We start from the raw sequence: 22,681 nt of genomic DNA, 5'->3' as shown, positions 1-22,681 counted from the left end.
AAGACATAGGGTAACAGAATGGATAAGAAAATAAGATCCATCTATATGCTGTTTACAAGAGACCCACTTTAGACCTAAAGACATCTTCAAATTGAAAGTAAGGGGATGTTGAACCATCTGTCATGCTAATGGTACCAAAAGAAAGCCGGAATAGCTACATTTATATCAGACAATCTAGACTTTAAAATAAAGACTGTAACAAGAGATGAAGAAAGGCATTATATCGTAATTAAGGGGTCTGTCCACCAAGAAGACCTAACAGTTGTAAGCATTTATGCTCCAAATGTGGAAGAACCCAAATATATAAATCAATCACAAACAGAAAGAAACTCTTTGATAATAATACCATAATAGTAGGGGACTACAACCCCCTCCCCCTTACAGCAATTAACAGATCGTCTAAACAGAAAATCAACAATGAAACAATGGCTTTGAATGACATGGTGGACCAAATGAACTTAACAGACACATTCAGAACATTTCATCCTAAAGCAGCAGAATACACATTCTTCTCCAATGCACATGAAACCTTCTCCAGAATAGATCACATACTGGGACACATATCAGCCCTCAACAAGTTCAAAAAGATTGAGATCATACCATGCATATTTTCAGACCATATTTTCAATGCTATGAAACTCACAACCACAAGAAAAAATGTTGAAAGATAACAAATACTTGGAGACTAAAGAACATCCTACTAAAGAATGAATGGGCTAACCAAGAAGTTAAAGAGGAAATTAAACAGTACATTGACGCCAATGAAAATGATAACACCACAGCCCAAAACCTCTGGGACGCAGTAAAGACAATCATAAGAGGGAAGTATATAGCGATCCAGGCCTTCCTAAAGAAGGAAGAAAGGTCTCAGATACACAACCTAACCTTACACCTTAAAGAGCTGGAAAAAGAACAGCAAATAAAATGCAAAACTATCAGAAGTCAGGAAATAATAAAGATTAGAGCAGAAATCAATGCTATCGAAACAAAAACAAACAAAACAAAAACAGAACAGATAAATGAAACCAGAAGCTGATTCTTTGAAAGAATTAACAAAATTGATAAACCCCTGGCCAGTTTAATCAAAAAGAAAAAGGAAAGGACCCAAATAAATAAAATCAAGAATGAAAGAGGAGAGATCACAAGCAACACAGCAAAATACAAACAATAATAAGAGAATATTATGAGCAATTATATACTAATGAAATAGGCAATCTGGAAGAAATGGGCAAATTCCTAGAAACATATAAACTACCAAAACTGAAACAAGAAGAAAAAGAGAATATGAACAGACCCATAACCAATAAATAAATCGAATTGCTAATCAAAAATCTTCCAAAAAACAAAAGAGTCCAGGACCCCATGGCTTGCCAGAGGAATTCTACCAAACATTTAAAGAAGAATTAACACCTATTCTCTTGAAGCTGTCCCAAAAAAATAGAAATGGAAGGAAAACTTCCAAACTCTTTCTATGAAGACAGCATTACCTTGATTCCAAAACCAGACACAGACCCCACTAAAAAGGAGAACTATAGACAAATTTCCCTGATGAACATGGATGCAAAAATCCTCAACAAGATATTAGCCAACTGGATCCAACAATACATTAAAAAAATTATTCACCACAACTAAGTAGGATTTATAGCTGGGATGCTGGGCTGGTTCAATATCCACAAAACAATCAATGTGATTCATCATGTCAATAAAAGAAAGGACAAGAAGCACATGATCCTCTCAATAGATGCAGAGAAAACATTTGACAAAAACAGCATCCTTTCTTGATAAGAAACTCCCCAAGAAAGTAGGGTAGAAGGATCATACCACAAGATCATAAAAGCCATATATGAAAGACTCACCACTAACATCATCCTCGGGGAAGAACTGAGAGCTTTCCCCCTAAGGTCAGGAAGAAGACAGGGATGTCCACTCTTGCCACTGTTATTCAACATAGTATTGGAAGTCTTAGCCTCAGCAATCAGACAACACAAAGAAATAAAAAGCATTCAGATCTGCCAGGAGGAGGTCAAACTTTCACTCTTCGCAGATGACATGATACTGTATATGAAAGACCCAAAAGATTCCACCAAAAAACTGCTAGAACTGATCCATGAATTCAGCAAAGTCACAGCATATAAAATCAATGCACAGAAGTTGGTTGCATTCCTATACACCAACAATGAAGCAACAGAAAGAAAAATCAAGGAACCTATCCCATTTACAATTACCCCCAAAACCATAAAATACCTAGTAATAAATCTAACCAAAAAGGTAAGAAATCTATGTACTGAAAACTATAGAAAGCTTGTGAAAGAAATTGAAGAAGACACACACACACACAAATGCGAAAATATTCCATGCTCCTGGATAGAACAAATATTGTTAAAATGTCAATACTACCCAGAGCAATCTACGTATTCAATGCAGTACCTATCAAAATAACACCAGCATTCTTCACAGAGCTAGAACAAACAATCCTAAAATTTGTATGGAACTACAAAAACCCGAATAGTCAAAGCAGTCTTGAAAAAGAAAACCAAAGCAGGAGTCATCACAATCCCGGACGTCAAGCTGTATTACAAAGCTGTAATCATCAAGACATCATGATACTGGCACAAGAACAGACACTCAGATCAATGGAACCGAATAGAGAACCCAGAAATGGACCCACAAACATACGGCCAACTAATCTTTGAAAAGCAGGAAAGAATATCCAATGGAAAAAAGACAATCTCTTCAGGAAATGGTGCTGGGGAAACTGGAAAACAACATGCAGAAAAATGAACCTGGGCCACTTTCTTACACCATGCACAAAATTAAGCTCAAAATGGATGAAAGACCTAAATATAAGACAGGAATCCATCAAAATCCTTGAGAAAGCAGGCAGAAATCTCTTTGACTTTGACCACAGCAACTTCTTACTCAACACGTCTCCAGTGGCAAGAGAAATAAAAGCAAATATGAACTATTAGGACCTCATCAAAATAAAAAGCTTCTGCACCAAAGGAAACAATCAGCAAAACTAAAGGCAACTGACAGAATGAGAGAAGATATTTGCAAACGACATATCAGATAAAGGGTTATTATCCAAAATCTGTAAAGAACTTACCAAACTCAACACCCAAAATACAAATAATCCAGGGAAGAAATGGGCAAAAGACAAGAATAGATACTTCTCCAAAGAAGACATCCAGATGGCCAACTGATGCATGAAAAATGCTCAACATCACTCATCATCAGGGAAATACAAATCAAAACCACAATGAGATACCACCTCACACCTGTCAGAATGGCTAACATGAACAACTCAGGCAACAACAGAAGTTGGCGAGGATGTGTAGAGAGAGGATCTCTTTTGCACTGCTGGTGGGAATGCAAACTGGTGCGGCCACTCTGGAATACAGTAGGGAGGTTCCGTAAAAAGTTAAAAATATAACTCCTTAAAAGTTAAAAATAGAACTACCCTATGACCCAGCAATTGCACTACTAGGTATTTATCTAATGGATACAGGTATGCTGTTTAGAAGGGGCACATGCACCCCCATGTTTATAGCAGCACTATCAACAATAGCCAAAGTATGGAAAGAGCCCAAATGTCCGTCAGTGGATGAATGGATAAAGAAGATGTGGTGTGTGTGTGTGTGTGTGTATAATTCTATGTATACACACACAATGGAGTATTATTCGGCAATCAAAAAGAATGAAATCTTAACCTTTTACAACTCCGTGGATAGAAGTAGAGAGTTTTAACCTAAGCGAAAGTAGTCAGTCAGAGAAAGACAAATATATGACTTCACTCATATGAGGACTTTAAGATACAAAACAGATGAACCTAAGGGAAGGGAAGCAAATATGATATAAAAACCGGGGGGGAGGGGACAAAACATAAGAGACTCTTAAACACGGAGAATAAACAGGGTGGCTGGTGGGGTTGAGGAAGGAAGGATGGGCTAATTGGGTAAGGGGCATTAATCCTGAAATCATTGTTGCAGTATATGCTAACTTGCATGTAAATTAAAAAATAAATAAATTTAAAAATAATAAAATAAAAATAAACTTAAAAAAAAATAGGCAGACAATGTGATTAAATTTTTTCCCAAAGAAGGCATACACATGGCCAACAAGCACATTAAGAGATTCTCAACATCATTAATCATCAGGGACATGCAAATCAAAACCACGAGATATCAGCTCACACTTATCTAATTGGTTTGTATCCAAAAGATAGTACAAGTGTTGAGGATGTGCAGAAAAGGGAAACTTCATGCACTGTGGGAATATAATTGGTACAACCACTATGGAAAACAGCGTAGAGGTTCTTAAAAAAATTAAAAATAGAAATACCATTTGACCCAGCAATTCCACTTCTGAGTATTTATTCAAAGGAAATGAAAACATCAATTCAGAGAACTATCTGCAGGAGTGCCTGGACGGCTCAGTTGGTTGAGCATCCGACTTCAGCTCAGGTCATGATCTCTCAGTCCATGGGTTCGAGCCCTGCATCGGGCTTTGTGCTGACAGCTCAGAGCCTGGAGCCTGCTTCCGGTTCTGTGTCTCCGTCTCTCTCTCTCTGCCCATCTGCCTCTCATGTTCTCTCTCTCTCTCTCTTTCTCTCTCTCTCTCTCAAAAATAAATAAACGCTAAAAAAAAAAAATCATGCTATGGGGCACCTGGGTGGCTCAGTCAGTTAAGCATCTAACTTCGGCTCAGGTCATGATCTCATGGTTTGTGAGTTCGAGCCCGCATCAGGCTCTGTGCTGACAGCTCAGAGCCTGGAGCCTGTTTCACACTCTGTATCTCCCTCTTTGCCTCTCCTCTGCTCATGCTCTGTCTCTCAAAAATAAACAAACATTAAAAAAAGTTTTGTTTTTTTTAAGTCATGCTATGCAAAGAGCTATATGCACTCTTGTGTTCATTGCTACGTTATTTACAGTAGCCAAAATATGGAAGCAACCTGTGTTTATTAATAAATGAATGGATAAAGAAGATGGGTGTGTGTGTAATATTACTCAGCCATAAAAAAGGAAATCATGCCATTTGCAACAACCTGGATGGACCTAGAGTGTATTATGCTCAGTAAAATAAGACCAAGAAAGACCAGTACCATGTAATTTCACTTACTTGTGAAAAGAAATGAATGAACAAAGAAAATAAGTTATAGATGCAAGAAATAAACTGTTGGTTACAGGAAGCAGGGGAAGAGGGACAAAATAGGTGAAGGGAATAAATAAGTCATGGGAATCTCATGTATAACATGTGGAATATAGTCAATAAAATTGATGAAAATTTGTATGGTAATAGATGGTAACTAGACTTATTGTCAGGATCTTTTGATAATGTATCAAAATGTCAAATCACTACAATGTACGCCAGAAACTAATAGCATATTGTATGTTGGTTATACTTGAACTTTAAAAAAAAATTTTTTTTTAAACGTTTATTTATTTTTGAGACAGAGAAAGACAGAGCATGAAGGGGGGAGGGTCAGAGAGAGGGAGACACAGAATCTGAAACAGGCTCCAGGCTCTGAGCTGTCAGCCCAGAGCCTGATGCGGGGCTCGAACTCACAGGCCGTGAGATCATGACCTGAGCTGAAGTCAGCCGCTCAACCGACTGAGCCACCCAGGCGCCCCTATACTTGAACTTTTAAAGAGTGACTTAACAGTAAAGTAATAATGCTTGTTTTATAAATTTAGTGTGTGCATCTCTGAAAAACATTGAAATTGTTCATACTTAAATCTTTAAAAATGTGAAGACGTTTTTATTTAAAATGTTTTTCTTTTTAAGATACCTTTGAGGTTATTTCAAAATGTTTTTATCAGTAACATATATTTTTGAATTTTGCAGCTATTCATACAAAAAGTTTTGCCTAAGTGACAGTGTACATGCATTAGTTTTTTTCAGTAACTATTGTTTATTTCCGTAATTACAGACTGAAATCAGCAAGGGATGTGGTTACCAGAACAGGATACTCATTGGCTTTGGGATCCCTACATAGATATTTAGGAGGGATAAGTTCTTCTCAGCATTTGAATTCTTGTGTCGGAATCCTTTATACTTTGTCTCAGGACAGTACTTCTCCTGATGTGCAGGTAAATACTCCATGTGATACTTTTCTTGAAATTCATGATTTGTAGATAATGCAGATCATGTTTTTATCGGCCACTAGTAACTTGTAAATAATTCACACACACACACACACACACACACACACACACACACACACACACCTCCCAGTAAATGTCTAAGCCATTGTTAACCTGGATGGATTTTTGAAATTCAAGTCTTAGTCAAATCTTGCTATCATTACTTCACACTCAGGAGTTTCTAAAGTCAAATTTAGTATTTTTTTTCTGAAATCGATCTTCCTTCCATCTTAATAATAACATTTACCATTTTGGAGAACTTAATAGGTACCAAGCTTTGTATCACATTCTTCTAACAACATATTAACATATGTAAGCCTCACAGTAATCTATGGTGTATATTCCCCTTATACAAAAAGAAAACTGGGGCTTACAGAAGCTAAGTAACTTGCTCACAGCTGAAAGCTAACAAATCATCTAATCAGTTCAAGAACACAAGTCACGGGCTCCAAACCCATGCTCTTAACCACTTTACCATATTATTGTACACATCTTACCCATGTCAGTTAAAATCATCATTCTCTTGATATTTTAAAATCAAAATTTTTAAAATCAAATCTTGATTGATTGTTATTCTTCCTGTTCTTTTACTCTCCTTATCTTATCTCTGTCCCCCTCGTGTGTTCCTAATTATTATAGTAGTGTTTTTAGGTTCTTTTCAACTCTCCCTAGATATGAAGCCACATTTGTTTTCCTGAAAGGCTTTCATCTTGCAACTTTCCTGTCAAAAAGCTGGGAAACTGCTTATTGCTTCCTAAATCTCCTTCTCATTCAAGTCCTATCAGCTGACCCAGGAACCTTATCTATCATTACCCCAGGGTACTGACTTCTCTCATAGGCAGTCTGCCTGTTCTCATTCCACTCATGCCATTCTCATGTCTGCACTTATATTTTCCTATTGTTCTTTTCCCTTCCTGGTCCTATCTGATCATCCAAATTTTCTAGCGTTCTGAAGTCCAGTTTAACCACCTTCTTGTCAAATTTCAACATCCCTAATCCACAGTTAGCTTTCCTTCTTTGAATTACTACCATATTACTAATAGTCTCTTCATCATCATTATCCAGTAGTTGATTGAGTTAACTTATAAGGTGTTCCATTCTTTCATCCTCCTTTGCTTCTATTTATTATATTTCTCTTCTCCCCCTTCAAGAAGTCTTGAATGCACATACATTTACATCGAATACTTTTTCAGTTGATTAATTTAAATGCTTTTAGTGGCTTCCAGTGTCATTAAATCTGACTCTTCTTGATTACTGCTGTCTCTGACTTAACAGTTTATTTTTGTAGAATGTTTAGTACTCTAAGCTTTCTTATACATTCATTGGTAAGAGGGATAAAGCTTTCTGAATTTCCTAAAGGGAGGAATTTTTATGTCCTTCAAATGTATATAGAAGTAGATAGAGTGTATACTATAAGGAATCTATTATACCCATCATCTGTCTGACTGCTTGGTTGTCAGTATATGGCCAGTCTTCTTTCTTTCCTTCTTTCTTTCTTTCTTTCTTTCTTTCATTCATTCATTCATTCATTCACTGGTTGGCTTAAATAGCAGAAATTTGTTTTCTCATGGTTCTGTAGGCTAGAAGTCCTAGATCAAAATGTCAGAAGTTTGGTTTCTTCTGAGCCCTCTTTCCTTGGCTTGCAGTTGGTCACCTTCTCATTGTGTCTTCACATGGTTTTTCCTTTGTGCATGTGCATCTCTAGCATTACTCTGTCCAAATTTTATCTTCTTAGAAGGACCCTAGTCACATTGGATTAGGGCTTGCTCTAATAGCCTCATTTTAACTTCATTAAAGGCCCTGTCTCCAAAGACAACCTCATTCTGAGGTACTGGTAGAGTCTTGTTTCATTTAAACCAGAGTTGACCAACTTATTATTTTCAGAGCCATATGGTAAATTATGTACACTTTACATGCCATACACTCTCTGTCAGCTGCTCAGTTCTGCCATTGTAGCAGTAGCAGTCATAAATAGTATGTAAATGAATGAGCATGACTGTGTTTCAGTGAAGCTTTATTTATAAAACCATGTGGCAGGGCAGATTTGTCTCAAAGGCAAATCTGTTTGTTTACTATATTAATATTTATATATATAATGTATACACTTATTTAATACATATATATTTATTTTTATATGTTTGTAAAAGTGCACTTATCATAAGTGTGCGTCTCTGTGAGTAAAGTATACAAACTAAATACACCATGTAACCAGCACCTAGATCAAGAAATAGAACATTATCAATACCCCAAATGCTCTCATGTTCTTTTCTAGTTATTACCTGTCCTACCAAGGATAACCACTCTCCTAATTTGCAGCATCATATGTTAGTTTTGCCTGCTTTTATACTTTATATCATTGGAATCATATGGTACATACTCTTTTATGTCTGGCTTTCTTCAACATTACATTCAAGAGATTTGTCCATATTACTGCATGTAATTGTAAATCTTGTTGAATCTTTTAAAAACTTGAATTTTTGTTCTCCACGTAGATTGAACAAAAAACACTTTACGGTAAACTAGATTTAGTTCAAGCTATTAGTTAAAGAACCAAACATTATCTTGGAATTCTTTTTTTTTTTTTAATTTTTTTTTTTTTAATGTTTACTTATTTTTGAGAGAGACGGAGACAGAATGGGAGTTGTTTAGGGGCAGAGAGAGAGAGAGACACACAGAATCCAAAGCAGGCCCCAGGCTCTGAGTTGTCAGCACAGAGCCCGACACAGGGCTTGAACTCATGAGCTGTGAGATCATGACCTGAGCCGAAGTTGGACGCTCAACCGACTGAGCCACCCAGGCACCCCAATCTTGGAATTCTTAGTACTGAGATAGATTTAAGTTTAGCATTCGAAATTAGATGATTGTCAGGGTTTTTTACTGGATATTTGAGAGAAATTTTTTCTTAAACTTTGTATGTTCTCTGTTTCTCTTTCCAGGTTAGTTATAATAGCACACAAGTACTATACTGTCTCGTTACTTTATCGCTTCCTTCAACAAAGAACAATTCATTGTGTTTTATGTTTCTTAATGCTGCTGTAGCATTTTAAATTGTTTTTCTCTGTCTTCACAGACCTGGGCACTACATTCGCTATCACTGATTATTGATTCTGCTGGCCCACTGTACCATATCCATGTGGAACCCACCCTTTCTCTTATTATAATGTTATTGTTAAATGTGCCTCCTACTCATGCTGAAGTTCAACAAAGTCTTGGTCGCTGTTTGAATGCCCTTATTACTACTTTGGGTCCAGAACTACAGGGTATGCATAGCTCATTTTGTGATGTTTTAAATTAAAAATACACATGTGAAAATGAATTCACTTCTTATTACTGACTCAAATACTTGTCAGTGAAGTGGAGTTTAGCACAGTGTTCTATGCAAATACATGAGCAGAATATTGAGAGTCAGGAAGAAGATTTTGACTCCTGCATGCTGACATAATAGAAAATAACATAGAAAGTAGGAAACTTAATGTAAGCTCCACCACTACTTTTTTTTTTTTTTTTTAAGTTTATTTATTTATTTTTGAGAAAGAGAAAGAGAAAACCCCAAGCAGGCTCCGTGCTGTCAGTGCAAAACTCAACACAGGGCTCAGTCTCACAAAACATGAGATCATGACCTGGGCCCAAATCAGGAGTCGGATGTTTAACCAACTGTGCCAGCGAGATGCCCCACTCCACCACCAGTTCATTGGATGACCTTTGGAAAATCTTTGTCTTTGGTCTTTGGTTTCCTTTTCTATCAAATGAGGGAAAAGTTGAAAAGCCTTTATGATTGGCACATAGTAGGTGATCAGTATATTTTGTGAAATGCCATCTAGTCTGATTTCTTTTACCTTGAAAAGATAAGGAGTGTCGTATTTAGAAAGATTAGATATATTTTTAATATGCTTTTCTTAACAATTGAAGTGAAAAATTCAAGTGGAATAGTGTAAAGAGCTTCTCTCTTCTAAGAAATAAATGGCTAAGTCCCAAAACTCAGGTAATCTGATCTTTTCAAATGTAAAGTCCATGAATGATTTTAATATTTGAAAGAAACTCAACTAATATAAGCAGGGCTAAGTTCATTAGCCATTCTAATTCCACTTTTCATGAAATTTTGGTGTAGCCTTCAGATAGGCTGAGGTTCTTATTTGCCTAGTGATTTGTATTGACAAATTTTTCAGACTAGGAGTAACTAATATAACCCAAAAATCTGTCACCTGGCTTTCTTTTGTAGGAGAAATTTACTTCACAGATCCTTAAGTTTAAAATTGGTTAAAATTAATAAACTCAGTAATATGAGTTTAAAGAGGAATGATTTCATAGACGAATTATTCAAAGATTTGTGCTTTCATTTTAGGTAATAGTACTTCCATTTCCACCTTAAGGACTTCCTGTCTTTTGGGTTGTGCGGTGATGCAGGACAACCCAGACTGCCTTGTTCAAGCTCAGGCCATCTCTTGCCTTCAGCAGCTTCATATGTTTGCTCCAAGACATGTCAACCTGTCTAGCTTGGTCAGCTGCCTCTGTGTGAGTATAAAATTTTAAGTGAGTCCTTAGTTTTTTTTCATTGGAAACTTAGATTTATATTTAATAATTCTCTAGTCTGTGTACAATAGCTATTTCCTCTCGTTTCTGGTTTTTTTAGTGGGTAGGGCCAAATTTCATGTAATCACATCTCAAACCTCTCATATATTGATTCAGTTTTGTTCTATTAGTTTTGAACTTACCATTTGGAACGTTTATTCATTAATCAGTAAACATGTATTGGATGCTCAAATGTCCTGGGTACTGTATAAATGCTGTAGGACATGGAAAAAATGTATGTGACATTATTTCAAATAATTATATATAAAGTTCTCTCCACCTCAGATGGGAAAATAACATTTTTCCTTAATATTCTAGTGTCATATGCATCAATATCTGGGTTCTAATAATATGTTTAATAAATAATGCAAGCTAAATGCTAAAAGTTCTGGTAAATGGTTCATAATCATCAATGGTTTTAAGATTTACCTTGAGTATCACCAGTTTCTATCTAAATTTGCCTCAAAAATTGGGTTACATTTGGAATTAAAACTTGACACCATTGCTTTTAAACTATTTCTGCCCCTAGAATGTTTACAACACATTCCCATTAGTAACATGACAGTTGAGAATTATTACTTTAGACAGACCTTTCATTCACAAGCTGAAGGCAGGATATACAGCATTTCAGACCTTGAAAGAACTTCAAATATCATTAAAAGCAATCTTCCCCCCCCCCCCAAAAAAAACAAAACAAAACCAAGCACCAAAAAAGTCAAATAATTTGTCCAAGGTAACATATCTAGAAGTAGTGGTAGCTCTAAGTCTATAATCCAGGTTTCTTTTTTTTTTTTTTTTAATTTTTTTATGTTTTTTATTTTAGAGAGAGACAGAGTATGAGCAGGGAAGGGACAGAGAGAGAGGGAGACACGGAATCTGAAGCAGGCTTCAGGCTCCAAGCTGTCAACACAGAGCCCAATGAGGGGCTCGAACTCACGGACCACAAGATCATGACCTGAGCCCAAGCTGGACGCTCAGCCGACTGAGCCACCCAGGCGCCCCTAGAATCCAGTTTCTGAACTCCTTGTTAAGTTCCCATTTCTTTATTCCTTACTGACTTTGTAGTTTTGATTAGCTCTTAACCTCATCTCTACCACCTCCTAGCTTTGTGGCCTTAGAGAAGTCCCATAACCTCTTCCAGCCTCAGCTATCTTGTCTATAAAACAAAGATTGCACGAGATACCACCCATTAAGGCACATGTCCTAGGCACTTAATAACCACTCAATATGTAGTAGTTTTTATTTTCTAACATATAACTTAGACATTATGTTAATGTTCATAGTGATTTTTATGGTCAAAGTTATGTAAGACTCTTAAAAAAAAGGATGTGACTGACTTTTCTGATAGAAACTTGGTTCCTCTTTAGGTTAAACACATATTAGAGAAAATAGCACCTACTGGAAAAGGGTTTTTTTTTTTTTACCTTTACTACTCAATGACTTTTCCCTAGGAATATTATTCTCTAATTCAAAGAACCATCCCCAAAACCAATTGTTGAAAAATAGCCATTCCTTTGCAAGTTGGTCAGACTTTCACTCTCCATTATATTTATTGAGAAATAAAGAGCAAAACTTACTAATTCTTAGTGAATTAGAACTGATTAAATTTGTTACTCTTTTTTTTCCCAGACTGAGAAAGTTTACATATAAAGAATAGAGATTACTATTGGATGTTTCTCTTGGAATATTAAGAGCAGTTGTGAAAATCAAAATTAACAATTAACAAATATTATTTATGTTACTCATAATATTTAAGCAGTAAAATGATTTTTTCTTATTCAGAAGTCATTCAAAAATTGCTATCACTATAGTTTGTTAATTTCATGTCTTAATTTTTTAGTAAGCTTTTATTCTAAATTTATTAGATTGAATTTATTATATTTTAGAGTATTTCCTATAGTAAGAAAATTGCTTTTGCTTTCCTGTTTAACAACTTTATAATCAGATTTTCTTTTCTACAAAGAATTTAATTATTTAGCATGAAGTGTTTTCATTTTAATTGAAACTCCCTGAAGATTCAGAATATATTTCATCATTAGGAAAGAATCTTACTGAAAGGGTTTTCTTCTAACTGCATGCTGTTTAACTTCCATTCTGAACTTGGTCTTAGCTACACTAGCAATTCTGAGTATTCTAAGTTTTAAAAGTTGGCTTCCAAGAGTAAAAAATTTATAATTGTGATGAAGTAAACCATTAACTTTGTCCCTTGCTGGACACCTGTTCATTTGAATGCAATCTAGATCACTCTTTTAACACTCATGTCTATTTGATCTGGCTTTGTTACTGAGGCTTAATGAGAGTTTCCAAAGGAAAATCTAATTACATAAATGTACATTTTTAAGTTATTGTATATTTTATATCTTTACATCTTGAGTTGACTGTTTCCAAGATCTTAGTTCAACTCCTATTTTAAATTGGAAAATGAAATATTCATGGCATAGTTTTAAAGTCGAAGCTAAGCCAGTTTGAATGATAGCTCTATCAACATTTATATTTTAATGCTTAGCTGACTGTTGTCAAAATCATCCTAGTATTTATCTTTTGGTTTTGTCATGACCAGTCTGTCGTTTGTTTTTGTGCAGGAGATCTTGTTGGATAATTCTGTGTTGGTAGGTCCCTCACCCTCAATTCCTAACTTTTTTTTGAGGTTTGCAGTGCTGTTTCTTTGTGTCGTTATTTTGGTTGTAGATGTTCTTGTTTTCCCCTGCATCTCTTTGTTTAAGCTAACCATTAATGCAAAGTCCAGTATGTGTAGCATGTTACATGGTGATTATTTAATACCAGTGTAAACAAATCCTCCCTAACCTTCTCCAGCCAGTGCACTCACTCCTTGCACTTAATTTTGCATCATTTTGATTTAATATATTCATTTCAGAAAGGAATTATAATTACAGTTTGACCTGATTTCTGTATTTTGCCTGCTTGGTTTGTTTGCCTTAATTCACTCTGTTCCTCTTCCCAATATAAATGCTGGAGAATGACGTGGAGATATTAAATGTTCCGTTTTGCTTTGTGTGACTGCCTTCAATTTTTTTTCTACCAAACAAGTAAAGAGTACTTTTATAAGCATGCTGTCTCTAAAAGATTGTTTGACCAGCCTGAATAAATGCTGCGCCTGCCTTGTATTATATGTTTGTAAAACTCCAGTGAGATAACTAATAGATTCATTAACTTTTCTTTAAAATAGCCTTGTAGAATGCTTTTTTGTTTTTGTTGTAAAATACAGCCATAATCTTGGGCATGAATAAACTTAATCTTTTTACATTTTCACTCCCTTGTTATCCTATATACTAGTTTCTAACAGTGGTTCTTTAACATGATTGGAATATTAACTTTAGACTTTGTGAATGGCATTCCTCTTTCGACTTTTCAGTTCATGATATGTCTTGAGGGTATAATAAAATATATTTATAAAGCAGTTCCCATCCATATGTTTCACTGATGATATATTCACAAACCTCTTCTGTCTTTGGCTTCTGAGAAAATTTAGTTTCACTCTCTTTGCATTTTTTTTTTTTATGTGTTAAAAACCAGCTGTCACCACCTACTCTTTTTCTCAGAATTTATCCTCTGCTCTTTTCAACAAACTCACCTACTTCAGTTATGTTTTTTCTCACATACACCATATCTAAATAAAGATCACTATACGAAGTATGCCCTTCTTTCTCAAATTTGCTTGGAAAATCAATAGCATAAGACACATATTCATTGACATAAGCCACACTTTTACTGGTCTTTGCTTTCATTGTTAGAAAAAAATAAATTGCAAAAACTCGACTTTATTCTACTTATGAATCACTTAGAAAAAATTTGTATCCAGAAACTTTTGGCTTTTTTAATTGTTCATTTAAGGTATATCGCAGTCATACCATTTACCTTCAGTAGACACAATCTATTGAGATTTACATTGTTCAAACACTTCTAAGAAAAATATGTGGAAGGAGTCTGTCATTCTAGCAGAAATATTCTTTATCTCTGATATGTAGCATCTATGTACATACATGTATATCCATTATATACAAGTAGATATACATACATATAAAACCTGTTGTCAGTAATGTGTGTCTCTAAAGAGTGTTTTTGGTGAATATGTTTTCTGAGTAAAACTCTTTTCTGTCTTTATTTGAAAATGCATTTACTTACTCTGGCATCTGAATAAAAGACTAGTGATAGACTGTTAATAATAGTTAATAACTAACATTTATTGAGCACTTACTGTGTGCCAGAAACTATGCTAAGCCCTTTTGCATGTTTCTCTGAATTAACTTTGCAACAGCCCTATAAGATGGGGGTAGTGTTATTTCCATTTTACAAATAAGGAAACTAAGGCACGGAGAGGTTAAATAATTTGCCCAAGGTCACACAGCTAGTAAATGGTGGATCTAGGACTCAAAGTGAGGCAGTTTGACTCTAGAGCCTCCCTTTTAACCAGTATGTTATATTGCTTATATGGATCTATATAAATTTCTACTTAGAGGATGGTAAAACATTATAATATTGTTGCATGAGCACAATTGTATAAGCTACAAATAAAGTCTTTCTCAGTTGTATTTCTTTTATCTCGAAACTGTTTTATTCATGTAAATTTTGTGTCTTCTAACACTGTCCAGAGGCTTCTGCTTGGATGTGTTTATGAATATTTCATAATCAAGTACATGTATTACTCCTTAAGCTATTTATTTCTAAATTGTAATAAAAAATATGTACTAGAATAGTTTGTAGAAGTTTCTGTGTGTTTAATAAATTGAATCTAGCCTAGTGATGAGCTGGACAGAATCAGGAGGGATCCAGTGTATGTCTATTAGACTTATTATGAATGCCACCAAGAATTTCAGCTCTTTCATTTCCCAATTGGTATTTTTCAGGTGAATCTTTGTAGTCCCTATTTGTTACTGAGAAGAGCAGTACTGGCTTGTTTACGTCAGCTTGTACAGAGAGAAGCAGCTGAAGTTTCAGAACATGCTGTTATGCTTGCTAAGGATAGCAGAGAAGAGTTGACTCTAGGTAATTCTTTTTGTCAACATTATCTCCAGCTCAAATGATTTTTTTAATAAAATTTTTAAGTTCTTTTATTTATTTTGAGAGAGAGGGCTCCTGAGTGGGGAAGGGGCAGAGAGAGAGGGAAAGAGAGAATGAGAAGCAGGCCCCACACCAACACAGAGCCCGACATGAGGCTCAATTTCACAAACTGGAAGATAACAACCTGAGCTGAAATCAAGAGTCAGGTGCTCAAGAGTCAGACACTCAACTGACTGAGCCCCCCAGGCACTCCAGATAATTTTTTTAGTGTTTATTTATTTTTGAGAGAGAGAGCACAAGCAGGGGGTGGATGGTGCACAAAGAGAAGTCGGGGGGGGGGGGTGGGTGGGTGGACAGAGGATCTGAACTAGGCTCTGCACTGACCAGCAAGCCCGACGCTGGGTTCAAGGTCATGAACCATGAGATCATGGCCTGAGCCATAGCTGAACGCTCAACCAACAGAGTCACCCAGGCGTACCTCAAATGATTGTTTTAATTTTAAGTCTTCATTTAAACATGAATTTTTAAAATGAAATTTAAAAGTTAATATATAATGTCTTAAACCTGCTACAAGAGACAGTTACTAACAATTACTGCCATTCCCAACCAGTGATGTTACTGGTTTAGAAAAATTGTTTTCAAACTTAGGTCCCCAAACTAGCAATATCCACCTCACCAAGAACTTGTTAGAAATGCAAATTATCGGGCCCCATCCAAAATCTGCTTAACCAAAAATCTGGGAGTAAAGCCCAGCAATCTGTTTTCTATGTTTTTGCAATCCCTGTTAATGCATATTGAAATTTGAGAGCCACTCAAATTTTAGAGCAAGTTTTTTCACAACAATCCATCGAAGTTGGATTTAGCCCTTAAGTAATTTACCATATGTGCCTTTCTTCCTCCAAAATCTCATTTAATAAAATTTATCATAGATAAGTCGTCTTTAGGTGGAAGGGTTTTTAGCCCCTTCTTTATTTTAGAACCGAATTAAAGGATTTCTTAGTTGGTTAGATTTAAGTCTGTATGTCTTTATTTTAAAATTATGTGAGTAACCCAAATATACATATAAATTCATACAACCTCCAAAAATAGTAATGGTAATATCTTACTCTTTTATGTATATAGTTTCCAGAGTGCTGTCACACTTTGAGAAAGTCTCAGGCTTCACAAAGCTTTCCAATATCTAAAGCTCTCAGATCAGTGTGTTTTACTGTCATACTGTGCTCCTTAGTTTGTTGTTAGACTAAGACTTTAACTGTTTGACTTGAGTTCATCAGCGTTGCTGAACTAGTATGGTAGCCACCCAAACAGGTGGCAGACCTCATTTGAAAACAATTGGTTACTTACCTTAACCAGAGAAATTTTAATCTTCTAACCGTGTGAGATATTCTGCCTAAGTGACCTTCAGTTTATATTTACCACTGAAATTATCTGCATCTTTTGCTTTAGGCTTTTATTGCATAAATATGCTTGTATATGTTCCTAGAATTCTTGACTTAGCTATAGGAGTAAAATACAGTAAAGAACTCATTATATATTTCCTTTTTAAAATTTTGTGATTTTGGGGGCGCCTGGGTGGCTCAGTCAGTTAAGCGGTCGACTTCAGCTCGGGTCATGATTTCGCGGTCTGCGAGTTTGAGCCCCCCGTCAGGCTCTGTGCTGACAGCTCAGAGCCTGGAGCCTGTTTCGGATTCTGTATCTCCCTCTCTCTGACCCTCCCCCGTTCGTGCTCTGTCTCTCTCTGTCTCAAAAATAAACGTTAAAAAAATTTTTTTTTTTAATTTTGTGATTTTTCAAATGGAAAAAGTTCAAAGAAATGTGCAGTGAACGCATATATTCACCTACTTAGCATCTTTATGGCATTCATTTTATATAACTTTCTCTCTTTCCATACTTACACAGATGCATATCTTTTGCCAGACCGTCTGAAAGCAGACTGCAGACATCATGACAGCTCACTCCTAATACATACATTTTCCTTCATGACCACACATCATTTCTGCACTTAATAAAATTAACACTGATAAAGTAGCCATCATAGAATATGCAGTTCTCACACAAATTTCCCCAGTTATCCAAAAAATGTTCTTTATGACTCCTTACTACCCTCCCTTACCACCACCCAAATTTAGGATCCAGCCATGATTCACATATTACGTTGTTTGTTCTGTGTCTTTAGACTCCTAATCTGAAACATTCCTACTGATTTCTACTGAAGTATAGTTGACACACAGTGTTAATTTGTTTCAAATGTACAGCATCGTGTTTCCACAAGTTTAAATAAACATTATGCTATGTTCACAAGTGTAGCTACCATCTGTCACCATACCACACTACTATAGTACCACTGACTTATATTCCCTATGCTATACCTTTTATTCCTCTGATGTCTCCTTCTAGTCTTTAAAAGATAATTTCTCTTACAAAATAGTATAATAGTAGCATTATCTTTAGAATCTAAATGCTTTCATAAATTCTAGATAAGTTCAGGTTGCCTGGGTGGCTCAGTTGGTCAAGCGTCTGACTCTTGATTTCAGTTCACGTCATGATCTCACAGTTCATGGAATTGAGCCCCATGTCAGCACAGATCCTGCTTGGGATTCTTCTCTCCCTCTCTCAACTGTAAAATAAATAAATGAAAAACAAATACATAAATACATAAATACATACATACATACATACATACATAAATAAATACATGCTAGATAAGTTAAATCTTCAAGAGAAAATTTATTCTTTTGGCATTTCCAGAATTAGAGGAAATGGATGCTAGACGGGGCTTATGTTTCTCCTTTGAGGTGCTTTATTACTTTGCAGTGAGAATATTTGCATGTAGTATTTTAATAACTCCAGAATGTGTGTACTTCTCATATGGCAGTTTTGTTTTCTGTATTACTTAGATCATCGATTTTCTTCTTGTCAGATGCTAACATCAGAGAAGTGGGCCTTGAAGGGGCATTATTGACCTTACTAGACAAAGAGACAGATCAGAAGTTATGCAATGATATCAAAGAGACTTTAAATCATATGCTTACGTCTATGGCAGTGGATAAGCTCTCCTTCTGGTTAAAGCTTTGTAAAGATGTACTTGCTGCATCCGCTGGTGAGTATTGGTGGTTACCAGTTGAAATAAAATTGAAAGTGAAAATGTTCTATAAAATTGTTTGCCACTGACAATTTTGTCTGAGTATTTGGATTGTAATTGCTTGTTGCATTTTTCAAGTGAAAATTCTAGTGTTTAAGTCTAACACTTCGGCCTGTGGGTTTTAGTATTCTTCTGATTGTCGTTTATGACTTCCCTGTCTAAAACAAACTAAAAAGTAGGGTTATTTGTACTATAAAATGGATGACCTGACTTACAGTAGCCCCATCGTTTGTTTTCATGCATATAATAGTTGAGGGATTGCATCAAATCAACTTAGTAGAAAAATTATCAAAAGTTACAACATTCTGAGCAAGCAAGTTTCTCTATACTTAATAATGTTGATTTCAAACAGGGTTAAAAAATAGTGTTATTTACCTAATGTATTTGTGAGTATAAGATAATGGTTAGTGAGAATGTGTATTAGAGTCTTTCAAATTTATATCTTTGGAGTAAGAGAGAAAATAAATGAAAGGAAGAAAAGAGACAAATCAGTTTTGTTCCAGGTATTGTACATACTTTATCTGATTTAATCCTTTAACCATCCAGTGAGTAGGCAGTTAATATTCCATTTTGCACAAGAGAAAACAAGGTTTGGAAAGGTTAGGGAATATGTCCAAAGACATACACAGGTAGATTCAGACTTTACCCTGCATGACTTTAAAATCCAGCTTTCCATGGGGCATCTGGGTGGCTCACTCGGTTAAGCATCTGACTTTGGCTGAGGTCATGATCTCACAGTTTGTGGGTTCGAGCCCCACATTGGGCTCTGTGCTCACAGCTCAGAGCCTGGAGCCTGCTTTGGATTCTTTGTCTCCCTCTCTTTCTGCTTCTACTTATGCTCTGCTCTCAGAAACCTTCCTAAACAAAAACAAAATGAACTATTGGGACCTCATCAAGACAAAAACTTCTGCACAGCCAAGGGAACAATCAACAAAACTAAAAGCCAACCTATGGAATGAGAGATATTCGCAAATGACATATCTGATAAAGGATTAGTATCCAAAATCTATAAGAGCTTTTAAAACTCACGACCCAAAAAACAAATAATCCAGTGAAAAAAAAGGGCAGAAAACATGAATAGACATTTTTCCAAGAAGACATACAGAGGGCTTACAGACACATGAAAAGATGCTCAACGTCACTCATCCTCAGGGAAATACAAATCAAAACTATGTTGAAATACCACCTCACGCCTGTCAGAAGGGCTAAAATTAACACCACAGGAAACAACCGATGTTGGCAAGGATGCAGAGAAAGGGGGAACCCTCTTACACTGTTGGTGGGAATGCAAACTGATACAGTCACTCTGGAAAACAGTATGGAGGTTCCTCAGAAAATTAAAAATAGAGCTGTCCTACCATCCAGCAATTGCACTAATAGGTATTTATCCAAAAGATAGAAAAATACTGATTCAAAGGGGCACATGCACCCCAATGTTTATAGCAGCACTATCAACAATAGCCAAATTATGGAAAGAGCCCAAATATCCATGAATGGATAAAAAAGATGTGGTGTATGTATACAGTGGAATATTACTCAGCCATCAAAAAGAATGAAATCTTGGGGTACATGGGTGGCTCAGTCAGCTAAGTGTCTAACTTTTGATTTTGGCTCAGGTCATAGTCTCATGTGAGTTTGAGCCCGTGTCAGGCTCTGTGCTGACAATGCGAAACCTGCTTGGGATTCTCCTTCTCTCCCTCTGTTTCTGCCCCTCCCCCACTCATGCTCTCTCTGTCTCAAAAAAAAAAAAAAAAAAAGAATGAAATCTTGCCATTTGCGGTGACATGGATGGAACTAGACTGTTAAACTAAGTGAAAAAAGTCAGAGAAAGACCAGTACCTTATGATTTCAGTCATATGTGGAATTTAAGGAACAAAAAGAGGGAAATAAACCATGAGACTCTTAACTATAGAGAACAAACTGAGGATTAATGGAGGGAGGTGTGGGGGAGATGGGCTAGGTGGGTGATGGGTAGTAAGGAATGCACTTGTGAGGAGTACTGAGTGTCGTGTGTAAGTGATGAATCCCTGAATTCTCCTCCTGAAACCAATGTTACACTATATGTTAAACTAGAATTTAAATAAAAACTTTAAAAAAATAATAGTAAAATTCAGCTTCCTACTATATTTCAGTAGCTCTTAAACTCAGTTACCCAAGCTTTATAATTTAATGTATTTGAATTATGTTAAAGGAAGAAAGGCATCATTTTTAAAACTTTGTTTTACATTCTCCACTGTCTCCCTTGATGCTTATTGCTCCTCTTCTCTTCCATTGATTTATATCTGTTCTTTCAGTTACTATGCTTTATATCTTTTCCTTTGTTGAGGCTCTCTTCTATCCCACCACTTGAGAACTTACAAGAACTTCTCCTTTGGAAAATCTGTATGTGCGTAAACAGGTTGATTACACTTTTCTGGTATCTCACCTATTTCTGGTATCTCCCAGAGCTTTGTGCTCAGTTTTCTTTTACCATTTGTTCTTTATCCTTTGTAGTTTGGCTTTATCCTTTCTTATTAAGAAAACACATAGGGCGACTGGGTGGTTCCGTAGATTGGGCATCTGACTTCGGCTCAGATCATGATCTCACAGTTCATGGGTTCATGCGCCATATCAGGTTAGGTGCTGATGGTTAGGAGCATGGAGCCTGCTTCAGATTCTGTGTCTCCCTCTCTCTCTGCCCCTCCCTCACTTGTGTGCTGTCTCTGTCTCAAAAATAAACATTAAAAAAAATTTTTTTAAACAAAAAATGAAAACACACATTTCAGTCTGTTTGTTGATTTATTACCTTAGTCTTAAGACAGGACTTTGCTATAATTTTGTGACATCTTTGCTTTCATAACACACTCAAGAAATGTTGACATACAAGATAATTTAAGGGGCCCTGGGTGGCTTAATCGGTTAAGCATCTGACCCTTGATTTCGGCTCAGGTCATGATCTCACAGTCAGGAGATCAAGCCCCTTGTCAGGCTCTATGTTGAGTGTGGAGCCTGCTTAAGATTCTCTCCCTCTGTCTCCCACTGTCCCTTTCCTGCTTGCATGTGCACTCTTTCTCAAAAAATAAAAACAATTTATTAAAAAAAAATTTTTTTTAACATTTATTTTTGAGAGACAGGCACAAGTGGGGGAGGGGCAGAAAGCGAGAGAAGGAGACACGGAATTCAAAGTAGTCTCTAGGCTCTGAGCTGTCAGCCCGACACGGGGTTTGAACCCACGAACCATGACATCATGACCTGAGCTGAAGTCGGACACTTAACCAAGTGAGCCACCCAAGCGCCCCAAAAAGTAAAAAAAGTTTAAAAGAAGATATTTTAAGGGAAAAAAGGTTGGTCTCTTTTATAGCCTAGTTCAATTTGAAGTTGAGTTAAACAGAGTTAATAAGTTAACAGTTAATATAAGGAAGAAATAATTCATTCCTCACTGCTCAGGCCATTGGGAAAATATGAGACTATAAATGACAGAAATGAGCCTATCTTAAGAAAAATATTTTCAGGCGTGTTTAGTAGGTTCAGGAACCTTCTTAAATCTGTTCAAGGCCCTAGTGTTAAAACAGTCTCCCTAGTGCAATCCCTCATACTCTGGATACGAGAGAATTTTGAGCCTCCTTAAGCATAACTGTCTACATACAGGGGACTGATGATTATCCTAGTATTTAGTATCATGTCTATAGTATCATGTTTAGTTTGTTAACTTTCAATATAATTGGAACAACTTTGTCATTTTGACCTGGAACAGTTCTTACAGCATTTCTTTGGATACCACTGCTGTCTGTAGTTACTAGATATGATTATATTACACTGTTGAAGATGT

General features: G+C 36.0%; 1 protein-coding gene across 1 annotated transcript in view; it reads left to right on the top strand.

The window, feature by feature from the left end:
* Positions 1-22,681, top strand: part of HEATR5A (HEAT repeat containing 5A) — a 121,160-nt gene that overhangs the window by 63,625 nt on the left and 34,854 nt on the right. Inside the window, exons 19-24 of the mRNA XM_047075579.1 lie at positions 5,930-6,089; positions 9,214-9,403; positions 10,486-10,655; positions 13,295-13,321; positions 15,578-15,716; positions 18,652-18,831. Coding sequence (XP_046931535.1) covers positions 5,930-6,089; positions 9,214-9,403; positions 10,486-10,655; positions 13,295-13,321; positions 15,578-15,716; positions 18,652-18,831 — 866 coding nt within the window. The remainder of the gene's footprint in view (positions 1-5,929; positions 6,090-9,213; positions 9,404-10,485; positions 10,656-13,294; positions 13,322-15,577; positions 15,717-18,651; positions 18,832-22,681) is intronic.

The sequence above is a fragment of the Lynx rufus genome, unplaced genomic scaffold, assembly GCF_022079265.1.
Source record: "Lynx rufus isolate CCGP_SWC_20201006 ecotype Redwood Valley unplaced genomic scaffold, mLynRuf1.p SCAF_13, whole genome shotgun sequence".
Classification (NCBI taxonomy): Eukaryota; Metazoa; Chordata; class Mammalia; order Carnivora; family Felidae; genus Lynx; species Lynx rufus.
Note: the sequence above shows the minus strand (reverse complement) of the source record. Positions and strands in the feature narration are given on the sequence as shown.